This window comes from Zalophus californianus, chromosome 8, assembly GCF_009762305.2.
Source record: "Zalophus californianus isolate mZalCal1 chromosome 8, mZalCal1.pri.v2, whole genome shotgun sequence".
Taxonomy (NCBI): Eukaryota; Metazoa; Chordata; class Mammalia; order Carnivora; family Otariidae; genus Zalophus; species Zalophus californianus.
The window spans coordinates 6889715-6904096 of NC_045602.1; the positions used below are offsets into that span (position 1 = coordinate 6889715).

The 14382-nt window shown below is 45.2% G+C and overlaps 1 protein-coding gene across 6 annotated transcripts in view; it reads right to left on the bottom strand.

Annotated features, from left to right (window-relative positions):
* MBOAT2 (membrane bound O-acyltransferase domain containing 2) overlaps positions 1-14382 on the bottom strand; it is a 120415-nt gene that overhangs the window by 17966 nt on the left and 88067 nt on the right. For 3 of the 6 annotated variants that reach the window (XM_027621231.1, XM_027621232.1, XM_027621233.1), the window contains 2 exons: positions 4046-4101; positions 2801-2855 (listed from right to left, as the gene is read on the bottom strand). In XM_027621231.1, the coding sequence (XP_027477032.1) occupies positions 2801-2855; positions 4046-4101 (111 nt within the window). Of the gene's footprint in view, positions 1-2800; positions 2856-4045; positions 4102-5584; positions 5604-12853; positions 12909-14382 lie in introns of those variants that run through there. The other 3 variants (XM_027621235.1, XM_027621236.1, XM_027621234.1) reach the window with 3 other exon arrangements.

The window sequence follows — 14382 nt, forward strand, 5'->3', positions numbered from 1 at the left end:
ACCCACTAGGTGTCAGCAGCACCTCCCCTCTCCACTGTGACAACCAAAAATGTCTCCTGCGGGGGCACAAGCACCCTCAGTGGTGAACTGCTATTGAGGCCATGAGGACAGAATGATAAATGGGCCAAAGTTCTATCCTCACAGAGTTTACATTAGAAAGACAGAGAGAGGGACAAGCAAAATAAATACATAACATCAGACAGTAATACATATTGTGAAGAAAAATCAAGCAGGGCCAAGGACAGAGAGTGACGGCAGAGAAGGGGGTTTCTGACAAGGAGCTCTGTGTAGTTACAAGTGGCAGAGCTATGAGCTCTTGTCAGGTCTTGTACCTAGTGGTCCTAAGCGGTTAGTCTGCTCCCAGTTAACTACATGAGGAGCCACTGTGGGGTTTCCCTCAGAGGAGGGGAAAAATATAATCCAACACACATTACAAAGACCCCTGGCTGCTGAGTGGAAGGTAGACGGTGGAGGGAAAGAAGACAGAAATCTGAACCCTGCTGGGGAGGCTGTTCCAGTAGACCAAGCAGAGAGCGAGGGTCCAGCTGGGGTGGTCTCAGTGGGAATGGTGAGAAGCCAGTCAGATCAGGGTCAGTCAGATGTCATGGTCACATGAGAGACAGGTCTCCAAGGGAGAGTGAACTTGCCAGTGAAGCAGATTTGCAGTAAGAACGCGTGAGTTTGCCCAAGTTTTCGCCCTAAGGCACTAGTGACAAATGGTGCCGCTGTGAACTAAGCCAAGAGCGGGCTGGGGAGAGGGAAGAGGGAGGCAGGACTCAGGAGTTCTATTTGGAACGTGCTCTATTTGAGATGCCAGCTCAGACCCATGCTGGGATGCTGAAATGGCAGCTGGCTGCAAGGCTGGAGCTCAGGAGACAGGTGGCAGGACAGTTACGAGACCTCAGATACGCAGACAGTATTTAGGGGCAACGGACTGCGCGTGACACCCAGAGAAGACGGCGATGTCTAAAGGCGTGCCTTGGAGTCCACGAATACTAAGTGGTGAGCCTCGCAGCAGGGGGATTCAGCAAAGACGACAGAAGTAAACAGCCACGGAGGCAAGAAGAACACCAAGAGGGTGGTGTCCCGGAAGACGAGAGAGGAATATTTCAGGGACTGAAGGGTCCGCTGGATCGGACGGTACTGAGAGGCTGAGCTGCATGCAAACCAAGGCTGACCACTTACACCCCCCGAGATAAAGGGTCCCCTTGGAGCATGCTATCAGACCAGCGGTGAGGACACACCCGACTGCGGGGGCCCGAGGAAGGAATGGGGGTGAGGACGGGGAGACGGTGACATACATCCTTCCCAGAGTCTTGCTCTACAGGCTGCAGAGTAATGGGGAGGGAGCTCGAAGGGGAAGTGAGGTAAAGGTGTGTCTCCTTTCAGCGGGAAAAGATGGAGAAACGATGAGTGACCATGCAAGGGGCGGGACAACCGAGGAAGCAAAAGCCTTGAGTTAAAGAGAAGCAGCTGGATTCGGTGAGAAGTGAGAAGCTAGCCTCGGACTGGATGAGGGACAGTGAATCCTTGGTATGGGACAGAAAGAGGATTATTTGTTACAGACACAGGCAGTCTGGCAGGTTTAGTGGTAGCAAAATGAAGTAGGGCTGCCTTTCTTTTCTCCAAGAATCAAACTTTGCTACCACCCTAAGTGAGTGCGGGGGAGGGAGTGCTGTAAGTCTGAGGAAGGAGCGCACACGAGCTCATGGTGGGGGGGGCGGGGAGCGCACGGGACAGATGCAGCCGAACTCCTGGCAACACTAAGGCCATGATTCTAAATTTGCAGTAACACACTCAAAACAGGTCCAATCTGCAATGAATGTTTTCCACTCTGCTTTCTTCCACTGTTTAGGTAGGCAGAGAGTCGAATTTAATAGGGTTTGGGGTTTTGCCAGGTGGGTGTGTGGGAGGGAAGGCAGAAACGGGGGGGGGGGCGCTGAGTGTCTCTTAATGAGAGGTTTAGGGATGGGCGAAGGACGCCTAAAGATTACAGAACCCAGATCAAAGTAATCTGAGTATATTCAAATGTATACCTACTGATATGTAAATACTGACTATAGAGAATATCAAAATAGGAAAACATAAGAAGATTCCCAAGACATGCTACCAAAAGGGTCTATCTACTATCACAAGCTTAACCTCATTCTTCTGACAGCCATGCATCTGTTTGTTCTAGATTTACTGAAAACAAGGGGCTTCCTAGGAATTTTTCTTTAGGTAAAATGATTCAATCTCTAATTATATTAGGTTAAGATAGAGCCTTCCAAGAAATTAAGCTATTCCTTAGTCAACAGAGTACTATCATAAATGAAGTAGAAGCCTACCCAGAATGAATTCCTCAAATAATATCGAGAAGGTCTTACTGGTTCTTCATTATTTCAAAACATGGTGTCTATGTGTTGTATTAACATATCTTAGCCCAGTAACTGCCATCAAGTTATCGGTCTATAAACAGAAGCAGCGATTATCACTCATTACTACATGGCAGACATGAAGACTGTCTTCAGGGAACTCAGAAAATCATAGGAGAGAGAGAAAATTTAGTGATATCCGTGTGGTACATAAGCAGCACATCCTGTAGGCTGATATATCCAAGGTGCCATGGGAGCCTTACAAGGGACAGGTAGCCTAGCCTCGCAAGATGTGGTGGCAGGGCGGTGTGCGGAGGGAGGAAAGTTTGGTTTTCATGAAGTCAGTACCGCCAACAGGATGAGTCAGCCTTAGCCATGAGAGTGAAGTGCATCTGAGGCAGAGACCGCGCGAATCAAGGCACGACACGGTGAGAGAGAGCACGTACCTTACAGCCAACCCCCTCTGTGATGACGTCAGTTCTTCATCCTTTCGAAACATCCCTGAAAAATAAAAACAGGGACTTTTATCAATTATGGTTTCCTCCAAGAAAAGAATGGTGTTTTTCCCCATTCACACTTCCACCACTTTTCTCATTGGAAATTCAAGCTATAATCCCAATTTTGGAATCACTGGTTCCTTTCTTTCTCATTGCAACACAGGTTCAATCACATCAAAGGATCACCATGTAACCCAACACATCTAGGTCTGTAGGAGATAAACACCACAAATCAGGGCACAAATCCGACTCTTCTCTAGAGGAAATCATTATTATCTTAAAAATTCCAAAATGCTAGCATATTTTATAGCAAACACTATGACTTTCAAAAGGGGGCATTAAGATGTTTCTATTATTAGATGATTTAAATGACTAATCAGTATTATGGGCTACAAGCTCAACATAAAGCAAGGAATGATTTCCTTATCTCTCGATGACTCTAAGGAATGAAAACTGTACTTACACACCTTCTCCATCCATTTCTTTACCTTCTCTCCCCAAAGAGGAGGATACGATTTACAATTACACATCAACTTACTAGATTCTAAGCCCAATTTAAAGACCAAAGGAGGACTAAATTAAGAGGCAAACAATATACTTAAAAATTATTTGTAGGTCTTCCATAGGAGAGGGTACAGGATGGGTGATCTATATATACAGTGGGGCTAGAAGCCCCATGCAAGAAGCTCCCTAGGCCACGACGAATGACGGGTCTGATGGGGATGCTCCTCCATTAGCATTTCCTATGGCAAGGTGTCCCTTCACTGAAGATATAAAATACGAATATATAAATATTTATGCTAAAAATATATGTCACTGTATGTATTATATATTAAGGGATAAGGGGCATGGGGAAAACATCAAATATTAATAAAAATGTAACACAGAGATGAAGCAGGGACTAATAACACTTGATTGAGATCAAATGTCTATTTCCTTTATATTTTAAATTGCCACTAATGTGGGTCCTATGACAGGATCCCATTCTTTTACTCTGTTTTTGTCACTGGATCAAGTGTGAAATTGAGATTAAACACTGCAGAAAAATAAATACACTTTAATGTAGACAGAGTTAAAGATTCCCCTCTCTGACCTCCTTAAATACAGAGCAGAAAGTTAGGGACATATCTCAGGTGAAAGTACATTTGAATAGGATTTCTTTCAGCGACAAAAGATTAATTTCTAAATTCTTACCATCATGAATTTCGTAAGCCAAACTAGTGATCTTCTGGGTAATTATCATCATTGGGCTGTGACAAAATAAAAAAAACAAGTATTTGAAAGCAGAAACTTAAAATAATACTTAGGATGTATGAAAAAGAGTTTACTCTGCTTATACAACTACAAAATGCTGACATTTTTTAACATACAAAAAGATTTTGAAGGGATTTCAAAGAGATAATCCAGGGGCTGCTGTGTTTGGGGTAGGTATAGGAGCTGACGGATCCAGGTCTTCTCCCTTGCTTTAAAAAAAAAAAAAGCAGGAAGGGAGGGAGGGAGGGAAGAAGAGAAGGGAAGGGCGGGCAAGGAGGCAGGCAGAGAGAGAGGGAGAGAGAGAGGGGGAGAAACGCCTGCTCAAGCTCCACCTGAGACCCTGAGGGAGCAGCAGCCCCCGCCGCGCCCCCCCCCCCCCCCCCCCCCCCCGCCGTTGGCGACCTAGAACTCGAGACCAGTGGAAAGAGCCCCCAGGCATCAGGCGTGGCCTGGGCTTTCTGATTCTGAGTTTTCAACATACCACGCTGCCTTTTGCCTCAGCTGACCTACAGGTGGAAAGTGAGTTGGGAAAAGGGGAATAGGTAGAAAATTAAAAGAGGCTGGGTGAGAATGTAGAAGAGAACAGGAGGGATGGGGGGGCAGAAAGAGGACAGTGCCCGGCTTGCTGGTCGGGGACCCCGGGGCTAAGGGCCTGCGAGAGCTGCCCTTGGCCTAGAGCACCCTTTAAAGAGGGCTCCAAGCCATGCCACAATCAAGAAAATGGCAATCGTTTCGCCATATTTTATAATCTCTAATTGAATGGACAGTTTGGAAAGGAAAAATAAATAAATCCACATTTTGAAAGCCACCAGGATATACATTTATCCTTTATTACGTTAGCTTACAGACATTCATGGTACAGAACAATTAATCACAAGGTATTTATTTATATTTTTGGAATTTCACTAAAACCGGGAACTCCTGTTTTGCCTACAGGTAGAGTGTGAGCATCACCTCCTCGGAGTCCAAATGGCCTCCGTTGCGCAGGGAAGGCAAGGCGTTGGGGACAGGCCAGCCACGCCACCAGCGAGTGCAGGAGGAAGCTCAGACCCCACCACAGAGACCCGGTGCTCTTCCACCTGCCCCAGTGCTCAGCACGAGTGGTCAGTGTCCACTCCACCTCTGGCCAAACAGGAGCATCCTTCAACACGTAAAGAAAGGAGGACGCCATTGGGGGCCATGAGAACTTACGGCTCATTCTCCTCACCCAGCAGGCAAGATCTCTCTCTCTCACACACACACGCGCGCACACACACACACACACACACACACACACACACACACACAAAACCTGTCCTGTCTGATGACAACTGCTCTCAAATTCAGTGCATGAGGGAGGAGATTCCCATTGGGTTCCCTTAAAAGTCAGTTCTTCCTTTTCTACCACTTGCTCTCAGGAAACGAGCCCTCAGCCGACCCATCCTCCGGGCTGCTACGAATACCCAGCTGCCCTGTTAGCTTGCAGGATGTTTCACGTGCCTCTGAGGTTTGTAAAAACAACGATTCCCACTTCCCTGAGGGCAGAGAATCACTTTTCTCATCCTGCCTCATTCTCTTCATAGTTTAGTTCACCAAAGAATTATAAAATACTCTTCAGTTCTAAATTCTAATTCCCATTGTTCCTCAAAACATAATAAAAACGATATCAAGTCATGAAGTTTATCCACTCAGTGACATACTAAACTGTTCGGTACATATATGTAAGATGCTCCATAAATGCATATACGTGCTTTCGGCGTGCACGCCCTTCGTGCCCCGCGCCCCGCGCGTCCCGGCAGCCCCAGGCAGTTCCTGCGCTATCAGGTGTGCAGCCGCAGGATGCCTCCGGGAAGTGAGCTGGGCTGGGAGAACGGGTGGTGTGAGACCGCGCTGCTCCATCCGAGAATCACGCTCCCTAACAGGGTTGGAAAGAAGGCAGGAAGCAGAGCTGAATGCTCCAGAGTCTTTCCAAATATTGCTCCGTCCACTTCGACCACTCTTTCTGGAACTGTTTTGCAAGGATAGCTCCTTCTTCAAGTCCCAGCTGAGAAGTCACTTCGTACTAGAGGCCCACTGGACAGCTCTGCCTCCCGTAGCCCCTCAGCCACGATGCCCACACCTGTCCTTCATTTAACCTTAGCTTGTTTGCTTCCTTCCAAATATTTTCAGGTTCATGGGTGTTTCGTTGATCCAATTACATTGGCTGTTTTAAAATCTCTTTCCTTTCTAGAAAGTCTATTAGGTAAGGAACAGTCTTTTTCACTACTGAATCCCCAGTGCCTAGCCCACGATATGTGCTAAATAAAAAAAATGCCAAATACATGGACTCTTCTAAGTGTCCAGTCAAGGTCTCTTACTCCTTCTACAGGTTGATCATATTCACTCCTGCCTGTCCATTTTCATCTGTGCTTGAAAGCATTTACCATACTGTTTTGTAATTTTTTTGATTTACTTTCCTGTCACCACAAAAGTCATGGGCTACTGAACACCAGAAACACTGCCTTATTTATCTCTGCACCTTCGATACTTGGCATACACATGGGCTCAGAGAACCAACTGGTTTGCAAAGACTTCTCAACATCATTTTGTTTTCTTTACTGGTGATCATTAGCCCTGAACGTTCCCTCTGTTGTTGTTGTTGTTGTTGTTGTTGTTTTAAGATTTTATTTTTTATTTGACAGAGAGAGAGACAGCAAGAGAGGGAACATAAGCAGGGGGAGTGGGAGAGGGAGAAGCAGGCTTCCCACGGAGCAGGGAGCCGGATACGGGGCTCAATCCCAGGACCCTGGGATCATGACCTGAGCCGAAGGCAGACACCCAATGACTGAGCAATCCACGTGCCCTTCCCTTTGGTTTTAAATGGCTGGCAGTTCTGCTGCCTCTGGTCCAACCTGTCATGGGGTGGGGGCAGGGGGTGGCAAATGTGAGAGTAAAATGCTAGAAGGCAGAATTACTACAGAGAGACTCTGAAGGAGTAAGTTATAAATGAAAATAAGACAGTACTACAGTATAGGGTTCAGTAAGGCACAAACAGATTATTGAGAGCTCAGAAAAATAAACCAGAGGGGAAAATGGACAGATGAGTCCAACACAGGCATGTGCAAGACCAGGAAACAACAGAGTGATGGGGAAGGAGAACCAATTTCACCTCACTACAGCCGAACCCAGGGTGCGAAGAAAACACTTCTAAATGAAAACAACTCCACTGTTCTCAAAGAGATTACCTGCAGCGGGTCTTAACAGTGCATTTTGTTCATAAATACTTGTTTCAGTGACTCAGACATTATTTCACTTATACTTTTACTGACATTTTCACTACCTGTTGATTTTGCATCTGGCGGAGCCTGCAATAGGTAATCACTTCCCGGGTTCTAGAAAGTCTGAGATCACTTGATGTGAATCAGAGAGGCCCTCTGGCTTCCCCCAGGGTGGAGTGTGAAGGATGGAGGAGGGGAGAAGGTGGAGGGCTTCAGAACCTCCACCGAGTACGCTCTGGGCTGCGGACTGAGCCACCTGTACCTTCTACATGACGACATCACTGTGTTTGGGTGGAACGACACGTACTTACTCCTGCTGGCACTCTGCTAGGAATGTGGGAAGATATGGACTCTAACTGTTCAAAATAAATACTTCAATTGATGAAATAGTTTCAGGTAATATTTTTAAAAAGCGAATCTGATGTAAAGAACTAAAAGCTCTACACTTCTTAAAACTTAAAATGATGCAAAAGTTAAAAATCATTTATATGCATTTTTTTGTCTCTACAAATAATGAGAGTAATAGGATTTAGTTAGAAAATGAATACCGGGTGATGGGTATCAAGGACAGCACGTGAGGTGATGAGCACTGGGTGTTATACGCAACTAATGAATCGTTGAACACTACATCAAAAACTAATGATGTTGGCTAATTGAACATAATAAAAAAAAAAGAAAGAAAATGAATGCTAAAAAGAATAGTCACTTTCTTAATTGTCCATCATCTCTAGGAGATGCTGACTCTAAAGACATCTGCATACGAATGTGACAAAGCAACAGCAAGCACCTGCCAGGTCAAAGGTCGGTTTGCCACCAGGGTATAAGTCACCTGACAATAGAGAGGAACTGTCAATTCTCCCCCGTAGTCATCTCTTTCCTCCACAAACAGCAAAAACCCCTGCAGCCAAACAAGCCTCACACACCGAATGCCAAAGAATACACAGGGAGACATGATGGAAAGGGCATGGGTTTCTGAGCCACGCTCATTCATTCACCTTACTCCCTCCTTCAAAAACAGGTGTTCAACAAGCACCTACAATAAGCCAGATGCTGGAGACACAACCGTGCACAAGATGAAGGTCTCGCTGCCACAGACCTCACAATGGACAGGACAGAGAGAGATAAGAAAGGAATAAACAGGTAAATGCCTCGTATACCAGATGCTGCTGAGTGCGGAGCACAAGAACGAAGCAGGGCCAGGGAAGAGGGAGTGCCCGCAGAGGGTGATAACCGGCCTCACCCTGAAGGTGACATTTCAAGCGAGAACAAGGCAGAGAGCAGCTTGTGGAGGTTAAGAACATCCAGGAAGGGAGAAAAGCAGTTCAACGGCCCTCAGGCAGAAATGTGACTGGCCCAGGGGGAGACGGGACTGGAGCAGGTGCGGAGCGGAGACAGGGGCAGAAGCTGGAGACAGGCGGGGGCAGATGTCAGACCCAGAAGGCTTCTGTAGGGGCAAGTGAGGACGGGCTCTGAACCCAGCGACGCACGAACTGGAGGGTTTTCGGCATGAAGTCACCTGGTTCTAAATGGATGTATTCTGGCTCTGGGCTGAAAAAATCTCGGGAGCCATGGTGGGATTAAATAGGCCAGGAGGGGATGGTGGGGTGAGTGGGCAGGAGAGGGTGACAGCACGTGCAGGCTGACGTGGAGCCCGGCTGTCGTCAGAAGGGAAAGATGACAGCATCTGATGACGATCCGACAATGGATTCAATGTAGGGTTTGAGATCTGAGGCCGCCAAGGTTTCTGACCAGAGCAACTACCTAGAAGGACGGAGGCAGCTGAGAAGGAGTGCAGGAGGGGCAGGGAGGGGAGGCGGGGAGTCTGTTTTGGGCACGTCCAGTGCGAGGTGCCTCCTGGACCCCCGGGTGGAGGTGCAGGTGGGGACCACGGCAGCCAGCCACACGAGTGAGAAAGCTCCACCCAAATCCTGCCCCCGTCAGCGATCCCTTGTGGGAGACTGAGAAACTATTTCACTTTTCCCCCCAAATTATTATCTAAAAAATCGAGGTAATGATGCCACTGTGTGGATCAAATAAAGTAGCAATATGACAAATACCTCGAACAGTATCTGAGACACAGCAAATGTCTGAAAAAACCTTCTTTTAATAAATATTGGAATTGCTACTAGGCATCAGGCACTGAAGGACATGATAATTAGCTGTAAAGTGTGGTCTCCGGAGAGCCTTTCTCACTAAAACAGGGGATAAACAGGTATGTGAATAACTGTAGAAAAAAAGGGTTGCAAGCCAAAGGAGACATTTGAAGGAATGCGTGCGGAGATGAGAGAAACTTCAAACCGAGGGGAAAACCTGGAGTCGGGTCATGTCCCCTGGGCCTGTATAAGGGGCACGGATGGCTGGCCTGCGAGGGTGCCCGGAGCAGAGGGAATGGGCTGGGCAACAGTCCAGAGAGGAGAGCAGGGCCACAAGGCTGCAGCATCAGACAGCGAGGAGGACAGGCAGTCGGTGGGGGCTGAGGGGCAGGACCAGGCACCCCCCCCGGGGGGCTCAGAGCCTTCAGAAAACTGCAGACCTCTGATAAAGATCATTATAGCCCGCTGCTTTGTGAGCGACAGAAGAGCGGAACAGGCTTAGGGAGGCTGGAAGCCAGACCATTCAAGCCATAGAGTAGCCTGTTTGCTCTTGGTAACTTGACCTACGTTAGTAGCAGCCAGACAGAAGGTCTCCTCTTACCAAATGTAGGTCAGGGTGTGGGAGACACTCCCTTGGGATAAAACAGGATCGACGGAACATTAAGGTTCAGCGGTTGAATAATTTACATCCATCCCGCTTACGACACAGTTAGTGGGCTTCATGTGACAGGAGGATGATGAGAGCAGGGGCCTTCTAGAACTCAGCACAGAGCACAGAGAGACATCTACAATCAGACCCTCAACTTGAGCAAGGCTTTCTGAAAGAAGTACATGCAGGGCACCTGGCTGGCTCAGCGGGTTGAGGGTCCGACTCTTGATTTCAGCTCAGGTCATGATCTCAGGATTGTGAGATGGAGCCCCACTTTGGGCTCTGTGCTGGGCAAGGAACCTGCTGATTCTCTCTCTCCCTCTTCCTCTGCCCGCCCCCCAAATAAAAACAAAACCAAAAAAAAGGAATGCATGTGACAATCACACCTGTAGCTTTTAGACCCGTGGTCTGTCCCTTATATGCTGGACAGGACTGTCACCTACAAAAGTACTTTGCACCTAGCAAAATGTATAGCACGTACTCAATAAATCCTAGCTGAATGGACACAGGAGTAAGCAGTAATAAAATGTTTGCTGAGGATCTGGTACTATGTGGTTAGCTATAAAACATATCCTTAATTTGAGTGGAAAATTCTGTCATGTACATCTCTTGGTGGATGCACTAAGCTATCCCTTCAGCACAACAAAAAATGAGATACTCTAATCAGAACTCATTACCTTCCTGCCAAAAAAAAAAAATCTGTTCTCGCTTCCACCTACAAGTTATCTTCAAAGAAGGCAAGCATTTACCTTTCTTCTGTCTCAACACCATTTACTGAATAATCAAGAAGTGCTTTCGCCACTGGATCTATAATCCCACCATTTCTATTCTGTACCTTTATTTCTCAGATCCCATGAGTATGTTTCTCCCCTGGCTTCATGGCTTTGTCTATTCCTGTGCCAGTCTTGTAATATTTAAGTGCCTGCTACTTGACAAACAGTAGTGTGTTTTACACTGAGATTGCTATTCTCGAGCACTTACACTTCTAGAGAAACTTTTCAGTTCATCTCATTTCCCTCAAAACCCTACCTTGAGCTGCATTACACCTACAGATTAACTTGAGAGGAATTACCATCTTTATAATACTGAATTTTACCACCTAAATAACAAGATGTTTCTCCAGTTAGTGTTCTTTTATATCCTACAGTAAAGTTTTATAGTTTTCTACACAGAGGTCCTGTGCATTTCTTTTTACATGTATTCCTAGACATATAGTTTTTAACTGCTTGTGAAACTAGGATCCTTTCTCTATTATATTTGCTAACTGGTTATTGCTGATATAAAGGGAAGCTACTTAATTATTTTACACTTCTTCTGTATCTATTTTCTGAGGCTAGCATGAAAGTCAAAACTTCAGTAGCTTTTCAGCCTTTCTGCGAAAAGAAACTTCTATTAAGAAGTGAGTCCCTTAGTGGCGCCTGGGTGGCTCAGTCGGTGAAGCTTCTGCCTTCGGCTCGGGTCCTGATCTCAGGGTCCTGGGATCTAGCCCTGCATCGGGCTCACTGCTCAGCAGGGAGTCTACTTCTCCCTCTGCCCCTCCCCCCACCCCACCCCCGCTTGTGCTCTCAAATTTGTAAAAAAAAAAGTGAGTCCCTTTTATCTGATCAACATTTTAACCATATCTTGAACTCATGCCTAACTACACACACACACACACACACACACACACACGTGCACGCACACACATTCGCACACACAGTATCAGTTTCCCGTGCCTCATGCAAATAAGAGTGCCCTGTACAAAAGAGCTCCCATGTGATTCCTCAGCAAGAGCCCAGCTTCACTTCCTGTGCTGCCAAATTCAGGGCAGCATGAGCACTTAGGACAAAGGATGGTTCACTGTATTCAACTCTACCTTCTGCAGACATCCAACATTTTGGATATTTACCCTCATTAGGATCAAGTTACGATCTTTTCTGCTCACGTGTTAAACACACTCAAGACTTCTAAATGCCTAAATATTTCATTAGGGGAAGAGTCTGCCTCTAGGAGTGGCTTGTGTCCTGTGTCCAGTTAAAAAAAAAAAAAAAAAAAAAGAAAGAAAGAAAAAAAAAAGAGTCTTTCAACTTCTGCCAGACGGCCTCCTTCAGCTAATTTGTCTCGGCCTAATCTTTATCAGTTTACTGCTGATGGTCAAATGTTTCCTCCTAAGGGATAAACATTACACATTACACTGGGAGTTTTTTTATCAGGTTGTCCATCTTTAACATGCTATGTTGTTTTTCTTCCACATACTTAAACATTTTTAAATATTTAAATATTGAAATGAAATTTCAAATTTCAGCAGCAAAATACTTAAAAGCCATGTCATATAAAGCTATTTTTAAACATGCATCTTGCTCTTACTGCAAACTACCCTCTAATTTGTGGGCCATGTAAGTACTCTTTCCCAATAGGATGTGAGCAGCAGTGGTGAGGAGGCATGCCCTTCCTTTGCTCATCAACAGCGCCTCCAACAACATAATCACAAGGATTCCAGAGATGCTGGAGGAGGTGAAGCCCTGAGAAAGAAGCTTCCCTAAATGCGTGTGTGAAGCAAAGGGTCCCTCCTTAGAGGACTGCCACGTGACTGAGAAATAAACATGTATTATGCTGAGCCACTGAAACTGTGTTGCTGTTTCAACAGCAGTTGGCCTATCCCCAGCTAGAGAGTAGTAGTGAACAAGAGTTTAGAATGTCAGGTGAGAGAAATAAGAAAGGTAACAACTAAGATCAAACCAAAGGAGGGGTGGTGAGGGCCCAGCAAACAGTGCGTCATGCAAATCCGTACTCACGCCGACCGCATCCATGACTTCAATTTAGCGACGTTGGATTACTTTTTAAATCTGGCAGTTTAAAAATATAAGCAGCACGATATTTTTTAAATGAAGTAGTATGTGGAATCCCAAATATAAGCTAGAGACACAGAGCAGCTGTGGCTGAAGTAAGACTGGAGGGCAGAGCCTTGCCTGCTTAGTGCCCCCAGTACATGGCTACAGTATCCAAGCACTCAAGAAGGCAATTTGAAAAGTCATGACCCTACAGTCTTAACTTCAGTTGCTAACATTAACATTTCTGTTATCAACATGCGTAAACTGAATTTGTCAAGAGTATTCTTTTTGTTTCTATTTCATACCAAATGCTTAATTCATTCCTAAGTTCATTATAACGCAAACACTAAAGCTATGAATTTATCTCTTAGATTGCACAGCTTTGCCCACGTTGCTCAGGTGGTTCTGCATTGCGTTTGTTATTCTCCTCCCCCGTTCTTCTCATGTATTTTCTTTTTTCTTTACTAAGGTATTATTATTATTATTGATTCAGTAAGTGTTTATTTAATGCCACTATGTGCTAAGCACGAAGGATACCCCAATGAACAAGACCAGTAGGGTCACTGCTCCCAGGAAGCTTAAACTAAGTGATCTTGACTCTTGTAAGCATTCACAACTAGTTCCTACTTTCATTATACCCTAATGACAACATGCAACCTGGCTGACATCTTCAAATTCTGAAGATTTTCAGTGGCCCAACATATTTACTGATCCTGCCTGTTGGCTCTTTTCCTGCAAGAATATCTATAATTTGTAAGCTAGATCACCAGCACCTATTCTCCTTTTCTGAATTCCAGATATATTTCTCTATTCTACTCAACATATCGCTAATTTAACTAGTTTTTTTAGTGTATTTTATCAGTTCGTTTTGGCTTGGTTTTGCTTGTTCTTTTGTATGCCACCTCCTTTCATCCAAATCAGTTTTTAAGTCAGTTTTAAAAAAAATAAAATCTACTTGAATCCCATTAAGGAGAAAAAAAATTTCATCTTCTAAAATTCTCTTGTTTCACAGCAGTAATTTTTCTCTAAGTTCATACAACTTTGGTCCATTTCTAATGTTGAATTAACTGTTTTTCATAGATGCCATGATATACTTTATTTTTTCCACTTTGCTTATCCTTAGCAGAGGTCCCTTTAGAAAGATGGTGAGCACATTGGTCCTCAGGGACTTGGACTACATTTATCTTGGAGCAGACATTTAATCAGTTTTGTTACAGGACAAAGAGTACCACAGAGGAACTACCTCCCTTTTGGAGGAACAAAAAGGCAGAAGTTATTTCCACAACTCAGCTGAATACTAGACACAAGAATATAGAACATTCCATAAAAGTGAAATGCATACAAGTAAAATACATACTCAAGTGTCTTCTCTAGGAAATTCAGAAGACAAGGCGAGGCCAAGGACCTCTGGTCCAAAAAAAAATCTCAGGGGGTATTAAGAAGCAAGAAGAGGTGACCAGATCTTATACAGAAGCTGGTGAATGACTGA